Below are 26723 nucleotides of genomic sequence, written 5' to 3'. Positions count from 1 at the left end.
AAAAGACCCATCAGATGTATGAAGTAGAGATCAACACGGCCCAAGTAGGGGCAGGGCATCCTGAGAAACGGGTCGTCATTATGGAGCTTCTGCCAGCCTCCGTATCCAGTTCACGCCAGGCTCTCCTTGCCCATGGGCAGAAGGAGGACAGCAATGGTACAGAATCACCTGTGGTCCCTTCTGCTGCTCAGCAGCCAGTATCCATCTGTGAGGTCTAAATAGCAAGCCGTCTGCGGTTTCGAGAAGTTTGTGAGAATTTCATTTTACATGCACTTTTATCCCTGATGGAGAATTTTTTTTTCTAAAATCATTTATTTATTTTTTTCTCTGTTCAGCTGTTCGTGCATTTCAGTGAGTCCCTGATTTTTTTCTTCAGGTAGTTTATGTTCACGATGATTTTTTTTCTTTCTGTTTCTTATTAAAATGTAAGTGGAATGTAAAAGAGTTTTTTAATGTTAGGATTTTGTTGTTGTTGTTGTGCCCAGAAGAAAAATAAGATAAAGGTCAGATGATCGAAGGCTTTGTTGATGACCCCACAGCCACATTCAGACTGAAGCATCCTCCTAAGGGTCCATCTAATGTTAAGAGTAATTTTACTTGATATATGTGACAATTAACATGTCAAGCCAAATGCAACCTCTCATGAGCCATTGCTTTATTGTGGAAATATTTATTGAGTGCTTGAGAACCACACAGGACGACCACGTAGCACGGGGTACCAAACAGAACGTGAGCTCAATAATTTTTTTTTTTTCACGGTTTTCCTGGCAGTCTTCACTCTGTGTTAGAGCACTGATAGAGCGGTTCCGAAAGGTTTATGACTAATGTGCTTCTTCAGTGCTGTCAGATGTGCTGCAAGTACAGATTTCATCTTGTCGACGTTAACTTTCTATCAAGGGTGTAGAGATGGCCTGGTATGCTTATTTAGGGTGGTGTGCTTAATATTGGAGATGATCCTGCGAAATTCGGATTTCTCAATATGGCATTCTAATTAAAACCTAATTAGCAATTCACTGTGGTGGAACTTAGGTTTTTCAGCGTAGAAAAAAATAATTCCACTCTGCATAGAAAGTAAAGATATATTTTTTGGAGACATTAGAATTTCAAAAATATAAGGCAGCACATGTGGAATTCAGAAATGTTAAGAATCCGAAGTGTGGGTTTCTCCATAGCTTTAAGCTTGAACAGTTTTATATAATCAGTGAGCTTGCCAAACAGTATCAAAAAACTCATTTTCTTCAAGTGCTTTATTTATCTTTAATAGAACCTTCATCACCCTGGTGTTGTAAATTTGGAGTGTATGTTTGAGACGCCTGAAAGAGTGTTTGTTGTTATGGAAAAACTCCATGGAGACATGTTGGAGATGATCTTGTCAAGTGAAAAGGGCAGGTTGCCAGAGCACATAACGAAGTTTTTAATTACTCAGGTAAGAAATCAATTAGAGGCAGGAAAAAAAAAAAGATAATATTCAATATCAAATGTTACCACTGTTTTACTGTAGCTTCCTAGCCTTGTTTAGTCCCTAAGTCCCAAGTCTGACTTACACTCAGAAAGGTGGCGGGGGGTTTATTGTATTATTTTATTTTTATCTGTGGTCTCCAGAATCCAGCGTACCAAGGGAGTCATGCGTGTGCAGGCCCTTGTATTAAAACTACTCATGAAACTTTCAGTTGCACAGTGGCTGAGTCCTGGTTCTTTGAAATGATTCAAGAATGGATGCCCTTGGAAGCTAGTCCTGCCATCTGTTATCTACACCTGTCTTGGTTGCTGTATCAATACCATAATAGGCCACTCTTTCCACTGACGTTTCCTTAGAAACCTGCCATGTGAATTTAGCTCATTTCCGTGTCTTGCGTATAAAGAGGCTTAACTGTTCACTGTGGGTTTTCTCGTGGCCCCTCCAATTTATGTCCTAGTAAAAAACATTTTGAAATAAACTCATAGACCAAAATAAGATTATCTTGATGATTTTCTTCTCTCTAGATACTTGTGGCTCTGCGGCATCTTCACTTTAAAAATATCGTTCACTGTGACCTCAAACCAGAAAACGTGTTGCTGGCATCGGCAGATCCTTTCCCCCAGGCAAGTCTGAAAGCCTCTCTCAGCAAAGCCAGCTGATGGCAGCACCAGTACTGGCTCCCTTGCGATATTTTTTTTCTCAAAAGCTTTATTTGTTTCACGTTTTACCTGTTCGTTTTCATCCCCTTGCTTCCTTCTTAGATCTTGGGGACTACGGCTTTGTTACTCTGGCTTCTCGGTTCAGCCTCCCCAAGTGCAACAATGAGCCTTCTCCTTGTGCTCATTCAGCGGCCAATGTAGGCACAGCCTGCAGCAGGGGCAACCCCAGGCCAGTGCTGAAAGCTGGGGCCAGAGAGGGTGGAGAACACTTCCCAGGGACTTATTTAAGTTCAGCGTTGTTCTGAGGGACAAGGGCAAACATTTCTGGTTTTCCTCATCTCAGAGGATAGAAAACTACTGCACATCTCCCCAGGGAATCTTCTATCTGACATGACCTAAGGCGACTGTCCACCTTGCTTCCCTGACATCTTCAGGTCCTGTCTAGGTTCCCATGCAGACCTGAGTTTGAGGATTATTGTAGGTAACATGACGGGTCCCTGTGCTGATCCCTTAACCTTTATTTATAATAAGCCCTTGTGTTCAATCTGTCACTTCCAGATTTGTGTGATGTTTTTCTGCCTGGTAAAAGAGTATTACCCACTTCTGAGTATACATATTTTCACATTTATCTCTTGGTTTTGGGGGGGAAGGAAGGGTGAATGTTTAGATGATTTTTTTTTATGAATGAAAATATACTTTTGTAGCAGTACTTCAGCCACTGTCTTCAAGTATATAAAATGGAAAGTAGCTATTACTTCTGTCATGCATGAGAAGTCTATAAGGATATGCAAAGTATTCTAATTGTCTTTGGTAGACCTGGGCTAAGACACACATAGACACACAATCTGTGACTTTACCATTTCTGTAAACCATTATTACCAACAGGTGAAACTTTGTGACTTTGGTTTTGCCCGGATCATTGGAGAAAAGTCTTTCCGGAGGTCAGTGGTGGGGACCCCAGCTTACCTGGCTCCTGAGGTTCTGAGGAACAAAGGCTATAACCGCTCTCTAGACATGTGGTCTGTTGGAGTCATCATCTATGTAAGCCTAAGTGGCACGTTCCCTTTTAATGAAGATGAAGACATACACGACCAAATCCAGAACGCAGCTTTCATGTATCCACCAAATCCCTGGAAGGAAATCTCTCACGAAGGTAATCTGCCATTCATAAATGATAGTGGTTTAATGCTTCAGTGTCACACTATTAATTCAGTTGTGAATTACTAAATTGTTAAATGTTCATTGTAAATTGTCCAGTGGAGCAGAGGCATAAATTAAGGTGGATTGGGAAGGAGTAAAGCAAATGGAGACCAATAACATCTTCTGATGAAGTGTACATATTTTATAGACAAATTGAGTGATACATATTAAGAGGTAAATGAAACAAAAAAACAAAATATTTTGGCATATTGCCTTAGAACTTATAAACATTGGTGTAATGGAAATGGGTAATCTCTATTAGGAGTAATCTTTACTAACCATATACTTGTTTCTGTATTAAGCACTTAAATCTCTTATGGACACAAGAACTTTGATAGTGATATTTTAATTATCATATTATATATTAGTAAGCCAGTTCTTTGTGTGCTGATTTCCTTCATGTGACATTCTTTAGCCATTTCCCTGGTATTCTATTTTTAGGTTGTTCCTTTTTGATCCTTACATATATAATTACTATGTGTATCTCTGATTGATTTATTTAGGTTAGATTGCCTTAGCAATGTTGCATTATTTTAAGTTAAATTCTTAAAAAATCTTTCCTTCTTAAAGAGAGAGAGTTTGTTTGTTTGTTTTTATTTTTTTGTCAGAGAGAGAGAGAGCACACATAAGCAGGCAGAGTGGTAGGCAGAGGCAGAGAGAGAAGCAGGCTCCTTTCAGGACAAGGAGCCTGACGTGGGACTCGATCCCAGGACCCTGAGATCATGGCCTGAGCTGAAGGCAGCGGCTTAACCAACTGAGCCACCCAGGTGTCCCGAGAGAGAGTTTTAAAAGTGGCAGGGGCAATCAAGGCAGAGAAAATGGCATATTCAGCACTTTGGAATAGAATTCCCGATGAACATACTTTATTTAAGTATTTATTTAATGTATTTAATTCTCACAACAACCCCATAAGATAAGTTTTACTATTATACCTGTAATTCAGGTAAGAGCACTGAGGCAAGAGAAGGGACACCACAGGCCAAAATGACAAAGCTAATAAGTGGCAGATCCAGAATTCATACCCAGACAATCTGTGTGTACATCCTTTAACCATGGTTTAATGACTGGTCCTTCTTTAGTTTTCAGGCCACATCTAGTTCTAAGTTCACTCAGATTTTTCGTCACTTAAAAAGGCAAATACAGTCATAGATAAACATCTGTTCGACACCTGTTACTGAGTGTGGTGATGTAGGAATCGGAAAAGAGTGTATGTAAACTGCCTGAGGTAATTACGTTCTGAGGCTATGATTGGTATTAAAAGGCAAGAGCTATACATTATCAGGACTTTGAGTTACTATTAGCAACAACCCTTTGACATCCTCTAATTAGTTGCAAATTATAGCTGGATGAATATATCTTAAAGGAATCTGTGACCTACAAAAGAACTATCATGTAGCCAAAGCACTAATGAAATATTTAGGATAATTTAACAGAGGCAAAAAGCAAAGTATCATTATGTTTCCTTTCTAGAAGGCAGAAAGGTGGGATTATCACATAAATCTTGTGACAAGTATCCTTGTTAGGAAACACTACCTTTAAATATGGTTGACCATTATGCTTGATACCTGCAATCCAGAAATCCAGTAAAATGACTTGACATTGTTACCACAGCACAAATCTGGAATACCTCTGAAACCAGTCAACATTTTCCTGTTATGCAGGAATAGGACATTAGGAAAAGAGACTCCACATTTTAAAATCTTTTTCTTGGAGTAGTGGAGTAAATGACGTTCCCTCTCTGGTACCATGGAAATGCGCTGGCCTAGCTGTGTCGATACAACCTATTGAGGCCAGAAACATACAGCTACAGATTGTGAATGTTTAATTATCACTGATAGTAGATACCAGAGACCTAAATATTAATGCCTCAATAAACTGCTGTTGGGAAACCACATATATATCTATAGATATAGATATCATATCTCCAAAGGACAAAACATAAAATATTCTTCAAGGAACTTAAAGTTGAATGAAAAGATGTCAAGTCAAAGGAAGAAGAATCACTGTGGCTTTGACTAGTCACACTAGTATTTTCAGAGGAGATGGAATTTAGGCAAGTCATGAAAATTTGCAAAGAAAGAGATGTAGCATTTCAGAAAGACAATTACATGGGCAATTTAAAAGACATTTATATTTGACCAGGAAGTACATATTTTACTTGCTGTACATATTTCTATGTGCCGAAAATTTCCTACCACTGAGACAAAGTGATGTGGATTCCAGCTCAGATAGAACCTCGCTTTTCTAAACCGCTCAAGTCAGTTTGGGAATTAACTGGCATTTCTCCTCAGTATCTTCTTCTGACTCATCCTTGCCTTTGAGGCACAAGAGTTGTACTACTTGCTAATTGAGGCTCTAGATGGCAAATGAGTTACCTAGCTGCTGGTGTATGAATAGAACTAATAGTTGAATGTAAAAAAGTCAATTAAAGATGCCTTAATACAGCTGAGATGTTATAAAAGTAGTTACTGGCCTGGAGTCTGTCCCACTGTCTGGTGGAGAACAAACCATTCTCTCGTGAAAAGTAATAATGGGCTGGTACAACATAATTTCAAGCACATGGGATCTGAGAAATACACAAGCAAACTAGTATTGGCAAAGGATGGTCACAACTGATCTTAGTGAATTTTTAGTCTCAGTATACTTTAAAACCACACCAAGAACCCCTAACAATCCGGATACAAGGAAATAAAATAAAGAGCTTCAGGGGCTCTAAAATCAAAGGTAAGGAGCAACAGTCCAACAGTTCAAGTTATCATGCTGCCTGCCGTTCTAATTAGCCGTCAGTTAACCTTCTTCGAGCTTCGATTCCTTAACTGTACCACAGAATAATGATTCCTGCCTATAGAATGAGGTTGTAACAGAGAATGAATGAGATAAAGGATAGGAAAAGCATCTACAAAGGCAGGTGTGGGGTGAACCAAGGACTTCAAGTTAGGAGGAGGCTAGAACACTAAGCTAAGCAGTTGCTCTGGCGGGTAACCAAGAATTGATTGTATAATTTTAAGAAATTATATGCAAACTGATGTGCATGTTTCCCAAGTATTCTTCAGACATATTGGTAGTTGTATTTTTTTTTTCTTGGCATGAAAATGCAAAAGAAAAAAGAAAGTTGTAAGGTCTTTGTAGCATACATAGATGTGTCAGATGAAAAAATTCCTGGATCCTGCATTTTTTTTCTGTTGGTGTAGAATTGTACCTGATACAGTATAATATATATATTGTAGTGCTGGACTTACCATTGTGCCATTTGAACCTCACAACAGTCCTCCAATATGTAACTTGTTTTTGTTTCTGTAATAGGCAGAAACCAGAAAGGTTAAGTGCCTTGCCTAAAGTCACACAGTGGTAGGAATTGGACTTGAAGTTACTGCCTTCATTCTTTATATCATACATTGTTGTACATGAAAGGGTGCTTATTTCTCATGGCTTGATGTTTAGGACACTATAGAGAATATTTTAAACTCATTCATTATTTTTGCTATGATAATATAATAAGCCAAGTACTAGCATTCTAGAGATGTGCTTACTAATAATTTAGCAGTGAATTAATTTATCAGGACTCTTGTGTGCAAATAATAGAAACCTATAACTAACTTAAGCAGAAGATAATTTATTGACTCACACAACTGGGAAGTCCAAAAGGTGAATCTCATCTCTTTGGAGCCAGCAGTTCAAGTGTCCTATTCCTCCATCTCTCATCATCTCTGCTTTACTTTATGATGGCTTCCTTCTCAGGTAGACTCTTCATGTGGTGCCAAGTGATCCCCAGCAGCCCCAGGTTTTACATGCTACTCATTGTACATGATCTCAGAATGGAAGAGTAATTATCTCTCAGTAGCCATAGAGTCTCTGAAAGGGGCACTGATTGGCTCTGCTTAAATCCCGTAATACCCTGGGAACAATCCCATTGTCACCGCAGGAACCTGGCTTTGATTGGCCATATAGATGATGGAGAGCCTCTCCAGTTTGGAGAGAGTAAGTTCCTGCAGGGAAAGGATAGTAGGCTAAAAACAAACACAAAAGCATTAACAGATGTCCATTATAAAAATAGATTTTTTTGTGTGAATCAAGGTATGATTTGAAAAATGAGAAAAAAAATTGAGGAAAACTTCACTGACCAAATGTTACAGGTAAAGGGGAGATAATAAAATTAAACTTTCAAAGAGAAAAATAACAATAGCTAGCCCTTCTATAACATTTGCATTATAGCCAAGCACTCTATATATATGAACTCATTTACTCATCCCCAACCTTTGAATAGATACGATAATTGTTTCTGTTTGGAAGATGAAGTGCTGTAGACACAGAGGGTTAAGTGACTTGCCTAAGTGGGGCCAGGGTGCAAATCCTGTCAGCTAGCTCCAAGGTAGAGGCTCTTATCTACTACATTTACAGCCTCTTGATTATCCTAATGGATTTTGCCATGCTGTCACATTAAATTTTTAATATGCTTTCACTAGCTTAGAGCTACAGTAGCAACACAATTTTCAATAATGTCTTAAAATACAGGGAAACAAGATCATGTTGTGATAATGACCTGAGTTGAGAGCTCTTCCACTTAGAGTAATGGTGACCCCATCCAAGTTACTTACTCTCTTAGGTCTCAGTTTTCTTGTCTGAAATATGGTGACAGTAATTCCTAATTCACTGGGTTTTATTAAGTACTAAATGAAATTATACTGGAAAGTGCTTAGCCCAGTGATTGACATAGCTAGAGTACCTTAAATATATGAACACTTTCTGTTTTCCAGCCACTTTACGTGATCGGTGTATCTGTCTATATATATGTATTTAGCTATACACACACACTTGTATATAATTACATAAAGTTATATGTGTAACTAAACACATATTTAATTACAGTTATATATAGGTATTTATATATATATAACCAAATAACACATTATAAATACAGCTAAATAAGAATGCATGTATACAATAAAACACTCCAGAATGAATCACATGATTACAACTAATTACACAAGAGAAGACTTTTGGTAATCATGAGATGGGAGTTTGAGAATGTTACAGTTCATTCGAAGCCAGTGTTGTGTGTTTCAACTTGTTTCATGTCGTCATTGTGACTACTAGATGGGTGTTTGACACCATCCAGTTTCCCCATCCAGTTACCCATCAGTGATCAGCTTTATCACATACTAAGTTCAGTTTGGCCCTCAACACATTCATCCTATGACCTTTCTCAGTTCCTTGAAAGGACTTATATACCTATTTTAAAATATTTACTTGATTAGGCAGATTTATATTATGGAAAGAGCAGCCCATTTTCCCATTTTTATTTTTTAGATAATTGGGTGAAACTAAGGAAAATGATGACTTACCTGATCATGCGTCAATATGCCCTTCCTTTGGTTGCATTTTTAGCAATTCCAAAAGAACAAGAGATAGATCAGGCTATTCTCCATGTTTACCACATTTGGTACGAAAATAAGGGTAAATCTTGGGTGGACATCGCCAAAACATCAGAAAATTACAAACAAGACTCGGTCTATGATTTAAGAAGTAGATAACAGGAGGGTAGGGCTTAGAAATGGGAACTGGAAAAACTAGCTAATAGAACACAGGAATATTGGCAAGGCAAGGGATTTCTAATAGTTTTGCCAAAGAACCTTCTTGATTATGGCTCATTTTAAATAACCCGTCGTAGTCTAGCTCTAGGTCTATAGCAGGCATTTTTTAACTTTGGCATGCCAACAATTTCTAGTTAAAAATGGAGATTCCCAGTCTCCATCCCCATAAATAGCAATCCCGCCCTGAGAATGTAAAAAGTCCATGGATCACACTTTCAAAAACGCTGCTCCAGAGCCCTGATCCTCTGAAAGATCTGACAGCTGAAAAGTGTTCTAAATTTTTTTTTCTAAAACATTTTTTAAATAAATTCCCAGGATTTAAATATAAGTAAACTATAAAATTCCTAATTCCCAACCTCTTTCTGCACTCACATTTTCTTCATCAGATATTTAATATCAGAACATGTAATTTCTTCCAAATATTAAATGTAGTACAATGTACATTGTCATGAGATTGGTAAGAATTGAAAAGGCTTCTTGACCAGTTTCTTCTGTGAAGAATAAAAAAAAAACATATAAACTCCAGGAAATACAAAAAGTTGTGTAATAAAGTTATATACAATACAGAAGAAACTAACATAGGTGCCATGATTTTGAGCAATGAAAAGAATATGGGAAAAGAGAATCCTTTTTACACATGAAAATTCTCCTTTGAATGGACAGAGTTTTGCAAATTTGATATTATGGGGTATGGGGGGAGGCATTATAATTTTATAGTTCATCATAGTTACATGTAAATTATTCCACATATTATTTGTTTAAAATTTTAGATCACCTTTAGACCAAGCATGTCAGACGTTATTATACTTATGCAAAAGAATGTAGATAATGAAACATCTACAATGCTGAGAAGGAGAACAGAGAAGAGGTGAAGAGAGCTCTAAGAGCCATAGCTTTCACAGAGTTCATGTAAGAGTCTGCCTGGGTGAATGGACTGAGTTATACAAATTTACCTGTATATGATTTAATGTATAATTTAATCTTAAGAGTTAATACTTGTGAATAAATATTCTCTCTCTATATTATATACATATTCATATTATGTGCCAGGCACTGTTCTAAATTACAAACGTGGCCAATACATTAATTTTAGGATAATCTCATTACTTGGGGGAAGGAGAACAATAAGGTCTGGGAAAAAATGAAATGATTCATGGTCCTTAAAGGAAGGGAATCTGTTTTGTTTTGTTTTGTTTCGTTTTTAAGATGGTTCTCTCTTTTGTTTTAAGATCTTTTAAAATTTATTTGACACAGAGAGACAAAACGAGAGAGGGAACACAAGCAGGGGGAGTGGGAGAGAGAAGCAAGCTCCCCGCTGAGCAGGGAGCCTAATGCAGGGGCTGGATCCCAGGACCCTGGGATCATGACTTGAAGGCAGACGCTTAATGACTGAGCCACCCAGGTGACCACAAGGTGGTTTTTCTCAAACTCTGTGATAAAGGACCAGTTTTATTTTATCTTGATTTCCAAACATATGGACCAGTACTTTGTAAAATAAAATAAATGTGACAGCAGTATCAGATTGCTATAAAAGTTTCCAAAGACTTGGTCTTACTTTCTATACTTATCTCGCCATAGACCAATGAACAGATTGGCAGTGGTTTATGGACCTCCTCTGAGTAGCACTGGTTTAAATCAGAAGAAAATTTTAAGTAGTTGAAAGAGGTAATCTCTGGAAAATGGGTCTCATAATGAGATGTGAGGTTTTTATTTTTCATTTTGAACTTCTTTTGCTGATTAATTTAGATCTTTTACCAAGTGCTTGTAATACTTTCATTACAAAATAATCAAAGTGGGGTGCCTGGATGCCTCAGTCAGTTCAGCTTCTGCCTCTTAATCTCAGCTCAGGTCTTTCTCTGAGGGTCGTGGGTTCATGTGCTATGTTGGGCTCCATGCCCAGCATGGAGCGTACTTTAAAAATATATAAAAAATTGGGGCACCTGGGTGGCTCAGTGGTTAAATCCTCTGCCTTCGGCTCAGGTCATGATCTCAGGGTCCTGGGATCGAGCCCCACATCGGGCTCTCTGCTCAGCGGGGAGCCTGCTTCCTCCTCTCTCACTTTCTGCCTGCCTCTCTGCCTACTTGTGATCGCTGCCTGTCAAATAAATAAATAAAATCTTTTAAAAAAAATATATATATATATATAAAATAAAATGAACAAAAGTGTGTGGGGGGAAAGAAGGCTCCAGAAATAAATGGAGTACAACCTTTTATGTAACTATCATTCTTCCATGCCTGGTCTGAAAATGTCTAAAATTTTAAATATACAAACAATATATGTAATATTTTATATATAAGTCTTATTCACCAAAGAGCCAGGATTATGTTTCCTTTCCCTTAACACCAGCTCTTGCATTGTGACTGGGCAGATGAAGATGTAAACTTCACTCTAAACCTGTGCCCACACGAAGGAGAATTTTCAAGTGTGAAAGTCGTACAAATTCTCTTTTCCTGTATTCTTTCAATTGCTGATAATCGTAACATACATCTTAACATATTCTTTCTTATGTATGACTTTAGTAGGCAGCTTTTGTTTTTCCAAGAGTTTTAGAGGAAGAAGGGAGGTGACATAGATAACTGAGTGATATGGGTTGCATAGCTGGTAAAGTAAGATATCATAGTTCTCCAATGCAAGTCATCATACCAGAATGAGGACAAACCCACAGCAATGGGAAAGCATTTATTAAAGTCAAAAGTACATTTCCATCATTTAATTGAATCGATGTGCTCCATTAGAGACACATGCTGAATCTGAGGAAGGTTAGCAATAGACAGTGAAGATCACCAGAGAAATTACTATTTTTTTTTCTTCTGAGTTTTGATATTCCTTTATGTGCCATCAGGGAGGCATGCAGGCAGTAATCAACACAGAGGCAACCTTGGCAATTGTCTCACGATGAGCCCCCAACCCCCGCAGACAGAGATCATATTCTGTATTCACAGGTGAAGTCTGAAGGAGCACCTACTCTCAAATCACCTGCTGTGTTGTTACTGCTCAGCATCAGAGTCACATGGTTAGATGGTATTATCAAGAATTAAGAGCTGACAGGAAGCTTTGACATTCCACATATTAAAAGGGGTGGGGGAAGGAAAACTCCTTGCATGAATCCTGTAGCTTGTCTTCAGTTCAAAATGATCAAATAATGACAATGCCCCAGTGACATAGGTTTTTTCCACCTGTATACTCAAATAGCCTCAGTGTTAGTATTTCTGCCTCCTCCTTGCCCTGATAAACATATCTGTAATTTATTCTTCCAGCAGATCTCAATCCTAGGGTGACATTTATACATAAGGTAGAATACATGGCATTTCGAATCATGGAATGGCTATCATAATATACCACTACATTTATCAAAGCATCTCAATTTTACTTTAAAAGCAATTTTTAACCATTCAGTGTGGTTAATTCAAATAAAATTGGTCACAAGTGTGTTTTTCCCTCAGAAATTGAAGATGAAAAATACAGCCAGTACAAACACAAAGCAAAGCTAAATAAAAGCCTAGCACCAAGAATACCACATGGTATGTTTTCAAAATCCAACAGTGTTCCAGAACGCTAAACACTTAAGTTGGAAGTAGCACTTTGCCATGAAAAGGAACCAGCTGTAGGTCCCTCTTGCACTACATATTGTTCAAAACAAAAAATAACCCCATTGAAAATAAGCCTTGGGTAGATGAGACCCAGAAATCCAAATGTATAAGAAACAAAAGAAAGACAATTGTCATTTTAATAATTAAACTCTGTTTGTAACAGTTTATGAGGCTTGCAGATCCGGCAAGCCTGCTGAATATTAATGAATAGATTGATTTGTCAACATATTAGCACCACTGTCAGACATACCAGCATGGAGGAGATGTGAGGGGACTAGCCAGTGAACTGCTTTAAAATGCTTGACTGAGTGCCAGGAAATTCTATCACGATTGGTAAACTAAAGTGAATAATGTGGGTTTGAACTTCCACTGGAGTTTAATAATCCCCGCTTGAAATTCTGGAGTTACTTATATTTCCATTTTTTTTTAAGTCATGCAATTCATTCAATAATAAGGAACTTTAAGATTATGAACCAAAGGCATAGAGTAATTTTTTAAAAATCTGATAGAGTGAATTCTGTATTATGTATGTGTGTGTATGTATACATGCATTTCAAAATCTAAATGAGATAATATATGAAAAGATGTACCTCCAGGAAAGGAATCATTGATTTTGATAGTAAGTAAGATAAAACTTATAGAATTTTCTCTAAAATACAGTAATTTGTAGAGAGAAACTGCTGAGAGGTTTTAGCAAGAATATTGGCATTAAAAAAAAAAGAATATTGACATAGGTGCTCAAAAGTTGGTAGTTTATTTGTCCCCCAAATTGAAGTGTTTCCTGTATATTTCAATTATAAAATTAAAATTTCACTTATGAATGTATATCATAGTTGAGTTGAAATATGACATCTGAAATGTCAGGGCAGAGGAGCAGTGAAGTTTAAAGCACTCTGTGAGTTTGCTTTCTTCTATAATGAACACAGAATACTCCAAAGTACAGCATCTTAAAAATCTTACTTAACCCCTATACTGCTCTATAGTTCCAGAATATCCAGAACATTCTTAAATTGCTTCAGTGAGAGAAAATGCAAAGTTCCATGAGGAGCCCTGTTTCTTCTGAATTTGACCCTTGCACAATCAGCAAAAATATCTCAGTGTTTATATCCACTGTTAGAGTGAGCCAGCTTCTTTTTCCAAATAGAGGCTCATATCAGAGGTTTGGAAGCAGCTGTCATGCCACCCCTGAGCTCCACTCCCCTCCTCTTTTCTCTTCTCTTGGGCAGTCAGCTTTTCCTTCAGTCTCTTGTTCACCCTGGTCCAAACACTCTCATCTTTGTCTATGTTCTTTTGAAATCGCCCCAAAACTGTTCACAATCAAGGTTCCGTGAGTCTAGCTAAGTGTAAAGTGAAGCCGCCTCTTCCTCATGATGAAGAATACATTTCTTTGAGTGTGGCATAAAATCACAGTTGAGCTGGGAACAAATTATGAGTTTACTATGGATTTAGAATCCTGAATTCTTTCTCACGGATGTTGCTGATAAACCAGGTTTCCCGAGTCTATGCTTAAAGTCTATGCTTCGACCTTTCCTTGGCGGGTAGGGAAGTGGGACCCAAAAGGAGGACTTCATCCTAAAAAGAGGACTTCGTTTCATTCGTCCCTGTTAAATGTCATCTTACTAAGAGGGCCCATAACTCCAGATACAGTTACTTTGAACTTATTTGTGTAATCCAATTCATTTGCTCTTCTTGTTGGCATCCTCTGAATCCTAAAACCCTCTGTGTCTTCCCTGCAGAATACTGAACCAGATGGGGCTGAGGACAGATAGCTTTCTTTGTGTTTAAAGACCTTTCTCTATGTTTACGTCCATCCATTCAGGGGCCCTTTGGGCGATATGAAACCAACTATTAACTACTGTCAGTGTTCTCATACCTCTAGTTTTTTGCTACTCAAAATGTGGTCTAAGGCTCTTCCTGGGATCTACTAAAAGATAGACTCTTGGGTCTTACCCCACATCTACCAAATCAGAATTCTCAGTGCAGGATCCCTGGATTATTCATAGGCAGGTTTGTAACACGCTTCTGAGAAGCACGGTTTGGCAGTCGTTCTCAATGCTAGCTGCACATACTAGCAAACACTTGAGGTGTTTCTAAAAATACTGATAACCTGGAAGCCCCTCCCTAAGATTTTCACTTGAACCTGCAGCTTGGGTATTAGCATTTTTTGAAAACCAGAAATGCAGAAACCTCTCCAAAGGATTTTAATGTGCAGTGAAAAGGGGAAAAAAAAAAAAAAAAGTCCACCCGAACATCATTAGGATCATATACGTGTATTTCGATTTCTACCTTAAATTTTGAATCTGTTTGGCATCCATTTCGGGGCTGCTGTATGCTGTTTTTGAACAATTCATGATTTCCGAGATTGTGTTTCTTGTTTTCATGAGGAAATGAAATTGAACATAAAGCAAAGGCATAACCCTTGGTAGAGTAACTTTCTACAGAGGAAAGAACTGGAAAAGGAAAGATACCGACTTGAGTCTGGAAGGGTCCTGCGCTTCATTGGGCTGTGGTCATTGACTTCAGACCGAGTCAGAGGAGGATTTCCAGTGGCCTTGTTTGTGGCCTGCAGCCTCTAGTTTCAGCCCAGGAGGAGCGGCCCAGTTAGTGTTGCCGGGCAACAGCTTGCTGGGTTGAGAGCTGGAATGTGAAGGGTTGCAAAACGATTTTTAAAATAAACACACAACTTACCATCAGCATGAAGCAAACCAAGAGAAGTACTGAGCACTACACTGTGACAGGCAGGGAGGCGGAATCGAAAGGGAAAAACGAAAAAAGAAGGCAAGGAGCTCGGTGGTTGACGGATGATGGCCCCATCACTAGAATAATAGTTCTGATCTGGTTTCCCATTTGAAAATTTCTACCTGACTAATTGTGGGTGGACAGAAGACAGTGTGGGAAAAATGTTGAAAAGGTACTATTTCTGGAGAAAAGAGGTCAGCCCATGGGATTCACAGGTAATTTCACTTCTGTTAAATCAACATTGCAAAATAACATGATCTCTATTGCCGGTATTCTCAGCGTTATTCTGAATTTCTGCTAGGAGTCCCCAATACTGTGGTCGATTACATTTTATTGAGTTGTGAGTCTTTCCATCCAGGGCTATGTTTAGCCAAAATAATACGAACCATATGCACACAATGTGGATATTAAAACTTAGAGCTGAGAAAATGGCCATTTAAATTTCTAATTAATGTATTCAATCTACCAGATGCCGTTTAGCGAGCATTTTTCTAATGCACTGAATGATGCATTTTATTTTAAATATTTATGAAACTTATGTGCAAAAATCAGTACATAATCTGTGTGACCTTAAAGGAGTTAAAATCTAGTGGGAAAGATGGGGGGAGGACAGGCATATACTGAGATAATACAAGATGGGAAATGGGAAGTGACTGAGAGTTTTGATCCGTGGGACCTAATATATATTCAAATATGGCCAGTTCTATTCATTTGGTAGGATTTTCTCCAGGTTTTGGACATCCTTCAATTTAGCCATCGTAACGGCATATGCAAATGTGCTAGCTATATAGAGAGAACCTATTTTTTTTTAACGAGAGGAAGAAAGGTCAGGGGAGGGGTATGCAGAGGGAGAGGGAGAGAGAGAATCTTAAGCAGGTTCCACACACAGCACGGAGCCCAACCTGGGGCTCATCTCACAGCCCCGAGATGATGACCTGAGCTGAAATCCAGAGTCCTACCCTCCTACACTCAACCGACTGACCCAGCCAGGCCCCCACAGAGAATCTGTTCTGTCCATACACTTGGCACTTGCTTTGAAATACAAAATGACTGCCATATAGTCTCTGCAGTTTCAGAGGTAATTCTGAATTTTGATGCCAGAAGAAAATGGAATCTATACAATTAACACTGCGATGGAACATTTCTTTTCATCTTAAAACACAAAGCCCTTCAGCACCTGCATATACCATTTAGTTTTGGTTCTGTTCCGATATACTTGTACACCTGGCACACAGGCTACCCAGAACTTTAGCTCTCCTAACATCTGCTGAAAGTTCCATTCCAGCAAAAGAAAACGTCTGATTAAATTTTCTCTGCACTTTCCTGACATTTTAGTCTTTCAGCTGATGGGGCAATGAGAGAAATTGCTGTATAGGAAGTTAGGGGGGAAATAACCATGTTAGCCAAGAATTTATTGTAGCAAAAAAGAAACCCCAGGCTTCAAAAAACAGATTTTCTTTTCTCTTATTTTCTGACTTATAGGAAACACTAGTGTGAATCCATGGCTAGAGATGTTTTAGAAGGCACAAAGACCTTTTGCTCATGAAGGATAAAGTATTCTTTTAAAAATGAAACCTGAACCATACAATCGCCTAAAATTTTCCAGTAAACAAAGAAAAAGGAAAGACTTTTCCCACGTGGCCTCTGTTGGGGGATCCCAGGCACGAAGGTTAGGAAAGAATTCTTGAAATTTTTAACGGTGCAACTTCATAAGGTTATTTGAGTAGCCCAGGACAGGACCCATGAGCAGACAGGAGCTGCACTTCTGCTGATTGAAGCTGATGGTTATATGCCTAGTGCTCAAGGGGGAAGGCGCGGGGAGTATTACATCATAAATGTCCTCTTCGACTTTCTCCTCATAAAACTGCTTTCATAAGATTTCTTTGGGGCCTATCATTCAGTTCAGTATGAGCTATCGGTGAGATAGACAGGCAGTCATGAGACCCTTTAAGACTGGAGCAACCAGGGGCGCCTGGGTGGCCCCGTCGTTAAGTGTCTGCCTTCGGCTCAGGCTGGGATGGCACCCCGCATCGGGCTCCCTGCTCGGTGGGAAGCCTGCTTCTCTCCCTCTCCCACTCCCCTGGCTTGTGTTCTCTCTCTCACTGTGTCTCTCTCTGTCGAATAAATAAATAATAATAATAAATAAGTAATAGATTAAAAAAAAAAAAAAAAAGAATTGTAGCACCCAGCATGTATTTGATCTTTACTGAAACTCTGCAGGCTATCGGCAGCCTTCTGGGCTAAAGGTGAATACTTTTCTGCTTTTCTTCCTCATAACCTTGATGGGGCTGTCCAAGGTGTTTAGAGAGCTTGGATTTAAGACAGTTAATTAATGACAAGGTAGGCATTGAGTTTAAGGAAGAGAAAGAGAAAGGCTAACTCCCAGAATAAATGGGCAGGAAAATCAGAAAAGCAATCCTACCAGTCTCTGAAAAAGTTATCATATTTACTGCAAAGAGAAGGAGAAATCAGCCAGTGCCCATTTTTCTCCTGTTTTCTTCAGGGAGGCATGGGGAGTCTTCAAACTGAGAGAGTAAAGGGGGGAGAATGTGGAACAAAATATATATATATATAATGCCAGGGAATAGAGGAGTTCCTGCATAGCTTTGGCCCCAGCCAGTGTCAGCTGTTAAATGGCATCTGCTGATTGCCCAGAACTGTGGAGACCAGCACTGTGTTGCAATAAACGTCAACTCTTGAAAGGCAGGTACTTGGATATATCCTTTTTGCTCTATCTAGGGAAGGAAGTGTAAGATATCAAGATTTTCTGAGACATTGTCTCCTTCTCCAATATCCCTTTCCCATGGGACTACAGAGACCCCTAACCCAGCTGCATATCCTCATGGGTTCTGGGGAACCTGGAGTTTCTGCCTCCTATCTTCCCCCTTGGGCACTGGCATCCTGCTCTGCTGCCGTGCCAGCATGTACCTTCCCTTCTGACTTCCCATTCTACGTCAGTCCTCTTTACTCCTGTTTCCCACAGCTGGACCCAGACTGTGCTTCTCCCATTTTCTCTCCCTCCCCCTCCTCCCCTGCATTCCCTCTAAATCAGATTGCTGCACCTAGATTTAAGTTTGGGAACTGGAGTTGAGACCCCCATCTGGACTTTTCTTCTGATTGCTGGCTCTCTTTTGGGACTGCTGGGACTGTGCCCATTTTACTAGTCTTTTTGCTTGTTTGTTACTGGCTTCCTCTTCCCTTAGCTTGGATCCTCTGCACTCTTAAATTATACCTAGCAGCTTCTGCTGGGAGTTAGCACCTGGGGGTGCAGGGTGGGGGGTGGGGCAGGGGGTGGTTGTATCACAAGAAGGAGGATACTCAGTAGCAGCTATAAATATGATAGATGTTAATGACTGCATGTTAAAGAAGCTCACAGTGGTGCTCTTAGAACCATTGTGAGTGATTTTTAATAAATCATGGATAAAATGAGAGAGATGCTAGAATACTTCAGACAGGCCAGAGTTTTCTGAATTTCTGAAAGGGGGAAAGAATAAATTCTAAAGTCATTCAACAAGAAGCTTAACATTTATCCTTGACAAAATCCTAGACTGAATGATTGAGTAGATAGTGTGCAGACATTTAGAAAACAAATCCTGGCCCTTAGAAGGAGATGACTAAAAGTCAGTATTAGTCAATATTAGTTGACTTAAAATTTTTTCTGGAGTAATTGAATTTTCCTTTAAAATAAGAATGGTAGAATGAGTACTACTAAGGACTAATGTGCCTTTAGTATAATAAAACGTTTGGAAAAAATCTCCCATCTATCTTCCATCTTTAGAAAAGATGATAAAGTAGGGACTGGATGGCAGTACTCCTGGGAGGCAGTTGCCTTTTTTCGTCAGCCTTGCTCAGAGAATAACCAGTAGGCATGGAGGTTGGGGTTGTGATCTAGGATAGAGTCATCCAGCCTCATATTAAAGCATTTTCCTTACCAAAAATTAAAAAAAAAAAAAAAGTTTCTTTTTTTTTTTTTTTTTTTTTTTTTAAGATTTTATTATTTATTTATTTGACAGAGATCACAAGTAGGCAGAGAGGCAGGCAGAGAGAGAGGAAGGGAAGCAGGCTCCCCGCTGAGCAGAGAGCCCGATGCGGGGCTCGATCCCAGGACCCCGGGATCATGACCTGAACCGAAAGCAGAGGCTTTAACCCACTGAGCCACCCAGGCGCCCCAAAAAAAAAAAAAAGTTTCTTAAAGTCTAATTAATACATAGCAGATAGATTCATTCAGTTGGAAGTGGTAGGTAATTAGGATGTTTAGCCTTTATGGTGGGAGGGGCTCATATCACACTCAGAATAGTCTTTGAACACCAAAATGTTGAGTTAAACTCACAGAAGAACGTGAGAACATAAAAGTATAGTAGAAACACAATTAAGAAGAATTTAGTGTTCATAATTAGAAAAAATGTTAAACTTAATTGTTTTTAAATTAATTATTTTATTAACATATAATGTATTATTTGCCCCAGGGGTACAGGTCTATGAATCACCAGTTTTACACACTTCACTCATCATAGCACACACCCTCCCAAAAGTCCATAACCCCACCACCCTCTCCCGACCCCCCTCCCCCGAGCAACCCTCAGTTTGTTTTGTGAGATTGAGTCTCCCTCCTAGTTCCCTCTTGTTTCATTTTTTTCCTTCCTTACCCCCCAAACCCCCTACCCTGCCTCTCAAATTCCTACTAGTATGATCTAGTTACTATATGCCATAGTCTCTAAGAGCAAGGGCTTTGGAGCCAGACCCCTGGATTTCAGCCTCAGTCCAGGAGCTATCTGACTTAGGCCAAGTTACATGACCTTTTCCTTTTATATAAAGTGGCAGTGAAAATAATAAAAACTACTTTCATAGGATTGTTATCAGGACTATCTAAGAATATGAATGTGAACTTTAAAAACCCTCAGTTCTATGCTACCTGAATAATATCTATGTGTACAAATAAGTCAGTTAATTATGAGGAAGCTTCTGTCAACAATGAATAGGAACACTGAAGAAAAGCTAGTGAAAGTCAAAATAAGGGTGCCGGGGAAGACTGAGGAATGTGCAGGAACAGCTGAAGGAACGCTAGGTGGAAGCTGAAGCAAAGGGGAATTGCTGGCCCTACGGCTTGAAAAACTGTCATATAGAATAGAGCCAAGTTCGTGTGGTTTAGTTATAAAAAGACAGTTTGTGGCACAATATAGGAGAAACAAATTCTTGTCACTAGTATCACGTAACTCATTGACATAGGAAATAGTTTGGACCATGGGAGACAGTTTCATACCATCTCCGGTGTGTCTGCACTCGCGCTCACATTTTGCCTTTGCAACTAGATTGGGAGCTTTTTAGGGTTAGAGCTTTATCATTAACGCTTTTGTCCCCTAAGTCGTTGCCAAGAGTCATTCCTTAGGGAAGATTTGGTGAATGAACAGATGAATGAATGCTTGACACCTGTGAGGAACATAGCCAATAAAGAGAACATTGTGAAAACAAAACAAAACTTTAGAATTTCTTTTAGGCACTTTGGATGGTACAGTTAATGGTGGATTGTATGACTTGATGGATGTTTTAAGAGTTCCAGAAACAGGGACAAGTAGAATGGAGCTCTCAATCATGAACGATGGACCTATTTTCTGAATAATACCACATGCCCAAAGTTAATTATCCTAGTTTTTTTCCTACCAAAACCCACAAAATATGTTTATAAGCATACAAACACACACACCTATTTTTATCCGCACATGTATCCCTTCTAATTCACTCCTTATATCCTCAACCATTTTCTCTTGGCGGTACTTGCCATTATTTTGCTGTGTTTATTCACATCGCCCGGGTACTGCGGCTGTAGTCAGACTTGTGATTGTGTGCTTCATTCAGCAGAAAAATTTTTCCATCTCCACATATTCCATTCCCTTCAGACGCTTACAGTTTCTCCTCTGGCAGTCCTTCCCTTCCCATTAGGCAGTGTGATTCACCGTTGGGGTGCATTTGGGCACAAACCAGACCTTTTGTTGAGTTACTGTACTCCTACCTTCCTAATTATAGAATTCAAAGCAGAATGAGTGAATTAATAACATGTATTTATTGCCTGCAGGGTCCGGGGAAGCGTAATGCCGTGGCGCACTTACAGTAGCACATAAGCTCTCCCGTCTCCCCTCATCCTCCATTTTGCTCTGTGACTTCACAGCAGCAAGAATGGAAGGTGCACTTTACTCACCAGTGAGTAAATCATGTGAATGGCTGTTTTAAAGCACATGCCCAATTCACAGTTCACTGAGAGAACTGTACTTTCAAAAGCTCTCTGGGAACACATGCATGGAATTTGAAATTATACTAAGTACCGTGTTTCCTGAGGTACCCTAACTAAGGCAAGGGTGTATGGGCCTAGACGGCATTGAAATGTGTGCTGTTGCATTTACTTCCCCACTCAAAGAATTCTGAGGTGTTTGATTCTCTAGCCGTTCAAGCATGCAGACAAATATTTGGAGTATTAGTATCAGAGAGAAGAACTCTGGGTTGCCAAAAAACTCTAGAAATAATTTCTCTTTGCCTGATAATGAGAAGGATTCTGATTCATTCTGTCTGAAGCAGTCTGTACTAGTTGCCTCTGGACCCCTGTGATCACCTGTATTTCAGATCCATACAGGCTGACGTGGACCATACTATAGAGTCAAAGGCGCTTTGTGGTTCGAGAAGTTGGGAAATTGATTGACATTTTTTTTAATATCAACTTGATTAAGATTTGGAGGGGAAAGATACATCTTTCAGGAAAACTTAATGACCAGGGTAGGTTAGGGGTAGAAATTAACTCTGGTGAAATGTGAATGCTTCCATTGGTTTGGCAGATTTCACTAAGCTCTTTTTTGAGAAGATGCTAAGATGAAGGAAATACGGGAAGTTATTACAAGAATAAGTAAGTGTAATAGTGAATTTAATAAGTGAACTATTAATAATCTAGGCCAAAAATATAATTTTTACAAAGGTGTCATGTCACATGATGCTATGGGTATCTCAGGCGATCTGTAGACTAGATAACTAGAAGAATCACTTTTTGGGGGTGCCTGGGTGGCTCAGTGGGTTAAACCTCTGCCTTCAGCTCAGGTCATGATCTCAGAGTCCTGGGATTGAGCCCCACATTGGGCTCTCTGCTCGACAGGGTACCTACTTCCTCCTCTCTCTCTCTCTCTCTCTGCCTGCCTCTCTGCCTACTTGTGATCTCTGTCAAGTAAATAAATAAAATCTTTTAAAAAAAAGGAAGAATCACTTTTTCCCTCCTAAATTACACTCCGGAGTCCCAATCAAAGTCAGAGCACTAAGCTGGGTAGACTGGTTCTAACCTCATTGAATAATTCCTATTAGAGAAGTTTCTTTCCTGTCTTCCTCTAGAAAACAGTGAAGTCTAATATAATTCCAATTCATTGGGTATTTTAAAAAGCAAAGTGAAAGAAACCAGAGGGTTTTTTTATTGGGCCATTGGTTTTTAAGCTCTGAGTTTATGCTGAGTCTTGGCCCCTGTTGTGTTTTATTTTATTCCTTTTAAATTTGATATCTAACTGTCTGTCATTTGATTCAAGACAATGAAGCCTATTATGTGTATTTAAACTTTAAGCACATTTTGTAACAAAATTAGTAAATGCTTTCTCTTGTTCTCTTTCTCAGTTGTATCCTACAATTAGTATAAAAAATAGTTAAATGATGCACATTTAAACCAAACTCCTGCTTTAGAAAAATGTATTAAAGACCAGACCAAGAGAAATTCACATCATATTCACAAAAGATTCAGACTTCCTCCTCTGAAATTATTTTCAATTTCATTTTTTAACATCCGAAATAAAATGAAGGCCAAGGTTTTAGAATTCTCAAGAGTTATTTTTTCGGGTTCTAGTGCCTGTTATCACTATGCTGCATTTAACAGTGTGAAATAGCAGATGTGAAATAAACTGTAAATGAATTGTGCATATGTTCCAGATTTGTCATGTTTTTATCAATAATTGAAATTTTTTTCAGCCATTGATCTTATCAATAACTTGCTTCAAGTAAAAATGAGAAAGCGCTATAGTGTGGATAAGACCTTGAGTCACCCTTGGCTACAGGTAAACATTTTCATTGGATATTTTCCCAATCAGATGGACTTATAAATATTTACGAGATCTTGGTATTATTTGTAAAAAATCTTTTGTTACATTCTTAAAAGTGTTAGTCTTATATCAATTTGTTTGCCAAAATGCATGCAACTTCTTAGGACTTAATAACAGTTTAGTGTTTCTAAATCTCTCTCTCTCTCTCTACCCATGACTATTTGACAGGGGAGAAATATACCACATTACACACTCACATATGTGCACTTATACATGCACCAAAAATAAAAACAGAAAAACAAAACAAAACAAAAAAAAAAAATCTAAGGGTCATTATAAAATTCCAAGGACCAGATTTCAAGAGCATCTGTATGTGTAATCCTGATAAATGTCCAAGCAGATGCCCATCTGGTCAAGCACTGTGCTGATTTGGAGGCTATATTTTTAAGTCCTGGACTAATATTTGTGGAACAAATGCATGGCAAATATCAAGTATATGCATGTGTTTGGTTCCTCTTATATATTTATTTTTACATTAAACATTAGAGAAATGATACTATGCAATACTGAAGGATTATTTGTAGGCATTAAATTTCAAAGGAATGTCAGTATTCCTGATTGTTTGACTGCAAGCATTAATTGCCCACTCTTTTATGCATGATATCGTATATACAGTCTGCATTTGCAGAGTTGAGGTAAATAGGAAGGCTTTGGTGCTGATGTTGTCCCCTCAGGGTGCCTGAGGAAAGACACAGCACGGATAGAGTGGAAAGGAAAAGGTTGTAGGGAACTGACAAGACATGAAACCGTGTTTTAATGAGTTGTAATCATCTCTATGGTAATATTTTGGAATTTCCTCCTCAGGATTATCAGACCTGGTTAGATTTACGAGAGCTAGAGTGCAAAATCGGGGAACGCTACATCACCCACGAAAGCGACGACCTGCGGTGGGAGCAGTACGCAGGCGAGCAGGGGCTACAGTACCCTGCTCACCTGATCAATCCAAGTGCTAGCCACAGTGACAATCCCGAAAATGAAGAAACAGAGATGAAAGCCCTCAGTGAGCGTGTCAGCATCCTCTGAGTTCCATCCCCTATAATCTGTCAAAACACTGTGGAATTAATAAATACATACGGTCAGGTTTAACATTTGCCTTGCAGAACTGCCATTATTTTCTGTCAGATGAGAACAAAGCTGTTAAACTGTTAGCACTGTTGATGTATCTGAGTTGCCAAGACAAATCAACAGAAGCATTTGTATTTTGTGTGACCAACTGTGTTGTATTAACAAAAGTTCCCTGAAACACTAAACTTGTTATTGTGAATGATTCATGTTGTATTTAATACATTAAACCTGTCTCCACTGTGCCTTTGCAAATCGGTGTTTTTCTTCCTGGAGCCTCAAATTGGTAAGAGTCTATGGAACCTGTCCGTGAACTAGTTCTGTTCTGTGTCCCGTTAGCATTGTCATTATAAGGAAACTCTTGAAGAGTAGATTATTACCAGTTCTATGAACAACTCTAAAACTCATGTGGGGGGAAAAAAAAAAGAAGAAGAAGAAGAATGGGGAATGGGAGATGGATCTACAATGCTCGACAAAAGTGCACAGAAGAGTTTACTGTATAGTTTCCAATCCTTTGCCTGCCTGGTGTGCCTCAGTTTGTTTAAACTCAAATAAATGGACCTAGGTGCGCCTACTACTCATAAGCCTAAATGCCTTAGAAATGTAAACTGCTGTATGTTACAGATACTTCCCCCTTTCTTACAATACCCTGTGTACTATGGAAAATCAGCAGCTAAGCAACCTTTTGCCTTTGTGTATTTTTCAATAATAACAAATAAATATTCTTGTCAAAGCATGTGTCCACCTGACTGAATCATTTTCATCTGCTTTCAGGCCGTCTGGGAGCCGAGGTATCTACTCAAAAAACAGAGAAACTCTCATGGTTTAGAATTTAGCTTTAACTACTCTGAAGCCTTAACGTATGTTTCAAAGCGTAATGAAGATTGCTGTCTTGCGTGTCATCTAGTTTCCAGTAGAAAAAAGAGCTCTCCAAGCGAGAAACAACCATAGCCAAACAGGAGACCTGGAGGCATCAATGAGAATATTACAAATGGCAATCTCAATGTACCTTTCTGGTTTAGGCAATATAAAACCATGTTTTATTAAATAATGGCTCTAATTTCTTTCTGTAATTATCTAAACAAGAAGGTCCTAAAGTGAACTACAAAAATACACAAAGACTGGAGAATAATCCCTAAGAAGAAAGCCACCTGAGGTGAAGTTCTATAGCCTGAGAAAGAGTGAACTAATATTGGACTTTACAGACTTTGGGGTAATGTGGGCTATTTTTCTTTATAGGAAGATGACAGAGCATTATCATGTATTATTGTTACTTTGTCACAGAAATGTTATAAATATTTGGAAGAATTTTTTTAATTGTTATGAGATACTTGAATGTATTAGGTAAACATGTTAAGACTACACAATATGTACAGATAGCAGCAGGAGAGTTGGATCTTTCCAGTGGTTAGTCACTATTTTGTATTATTACCTTTCCTTATTCTGTTCTATTGTCATTTATCCCTTATTCTAAGGGGTTTGAAATTTATGTCTCAGAACACCAACTGGAACTTTACAAGCAGAGGAGTAAGTGACATCATAGAGTTCACCCGGCCAGCCAGACAAAGTCTGGATAGAAGCCAGGACAAGGAGTGAGCCAAAAGACCAGTTAAACTATTGTAATAAACCTTCTGGGATGATGAGGACTGGATATAAAATAGTAGTAAATGGAATTTAAATGTGGAATTTAAAGAAATCCAGAATGAATCCTAGGTTTTGGCTTGGATGATTGATGGAATTAAAAATAAAAAGGAGTTACAGCCTTAGAAAGAGTGAGTTCATATTTGAACATGTTGAATGTAAAGTTCTATACAACACCAAGTTTGGGATATCCTGAAGGTATTTATATATGTGCCTAGAGATTAGGGAAGAATTCTGGAGGTGAAGGTACATATTTGTGAGTCAAAAGCCCACCATATGTTGATTAGAATGACTTGGATCCTTGGGGACAGAGTGAGACAGAAATGATCTTGGGACACAAACCTGAGAAATACCAATATGGAAGGTTCAGTCAGAATGAAAGGAAAATTAAAAAGAAATGTTTAAAGGAGGAATTAAATGAAGCAATATTACAGAAGCCAAAGGAACAAGTTCAAAAATGAAGTAGACAACAGTAAAAAATTCTATGTAGAGAGAATGATTTCAACCTTTTGGGGACCACCCTTGCCAACCATTCCAGCATTTTGGAATGAATATGACTACAGCTACATTCAGAATAGCCATGTCAAAAGGACAACTGTGTGGCAATGCTATGGACACAATCTGTTGTGCCTTGTTATGAAGCACGGGGCAGGGTCGGCGGGGGGGA

The 26723-nt window shown here is 38.7% G+C and overlaps 1 protein-coding gene across 2 annotated transcripts in view; it reads left to right on the top strand.

The window, feature by feature from the left end:
- PRKD1 (protein kinase D1) overlaps positions 1-25148 on the top strand; it is a 332127-nt gene extending 306979 nt beyond the window's left edge. For both annotated transcript variants that reach the window (XM_032343993.1, XM_032343992.1), the window contains 5 exons: positions 1265-1426; positions 1984-2082; positions 3004-3271; positions 23223-23308; positions 24158-25148. In XM_032343993.1, the coding sequence (XP_032199884.1) occupies positions 1265-1426; positions 1984-2082; positions 3004-3271; positions 23223-23308; positions 24158-24376 (834 nt within the window). In that variant the 3' untranslated portion in view covers positions 24377-25148. The remainder of the gene's footprint in view (positions 1-1264; positions 1427-1983; positions 2083-3003; positions 3272-23222; positions 23309-24157) is intronic.
- Positions 25149-26723: the final 1575 nt, after the last annotated feature.

This window comes from Mustela erminea, chromosome 5 (genome assembly GCF_009829155.1).
Source record: "Mustela erminea isolate mMusErm1 chromosome 5, mMusErm1.Pri, whole genome shotgun sequence".
Taxonomy (NCBI): Eukaryota; Metazoa; Chordata; class Mammalia; order Carnivora; family Mustelidae; genus Mustela; species Mustela erminea.
This window is presented reverse-complemented; position numbering and strand designations above follow the sequence as displayed.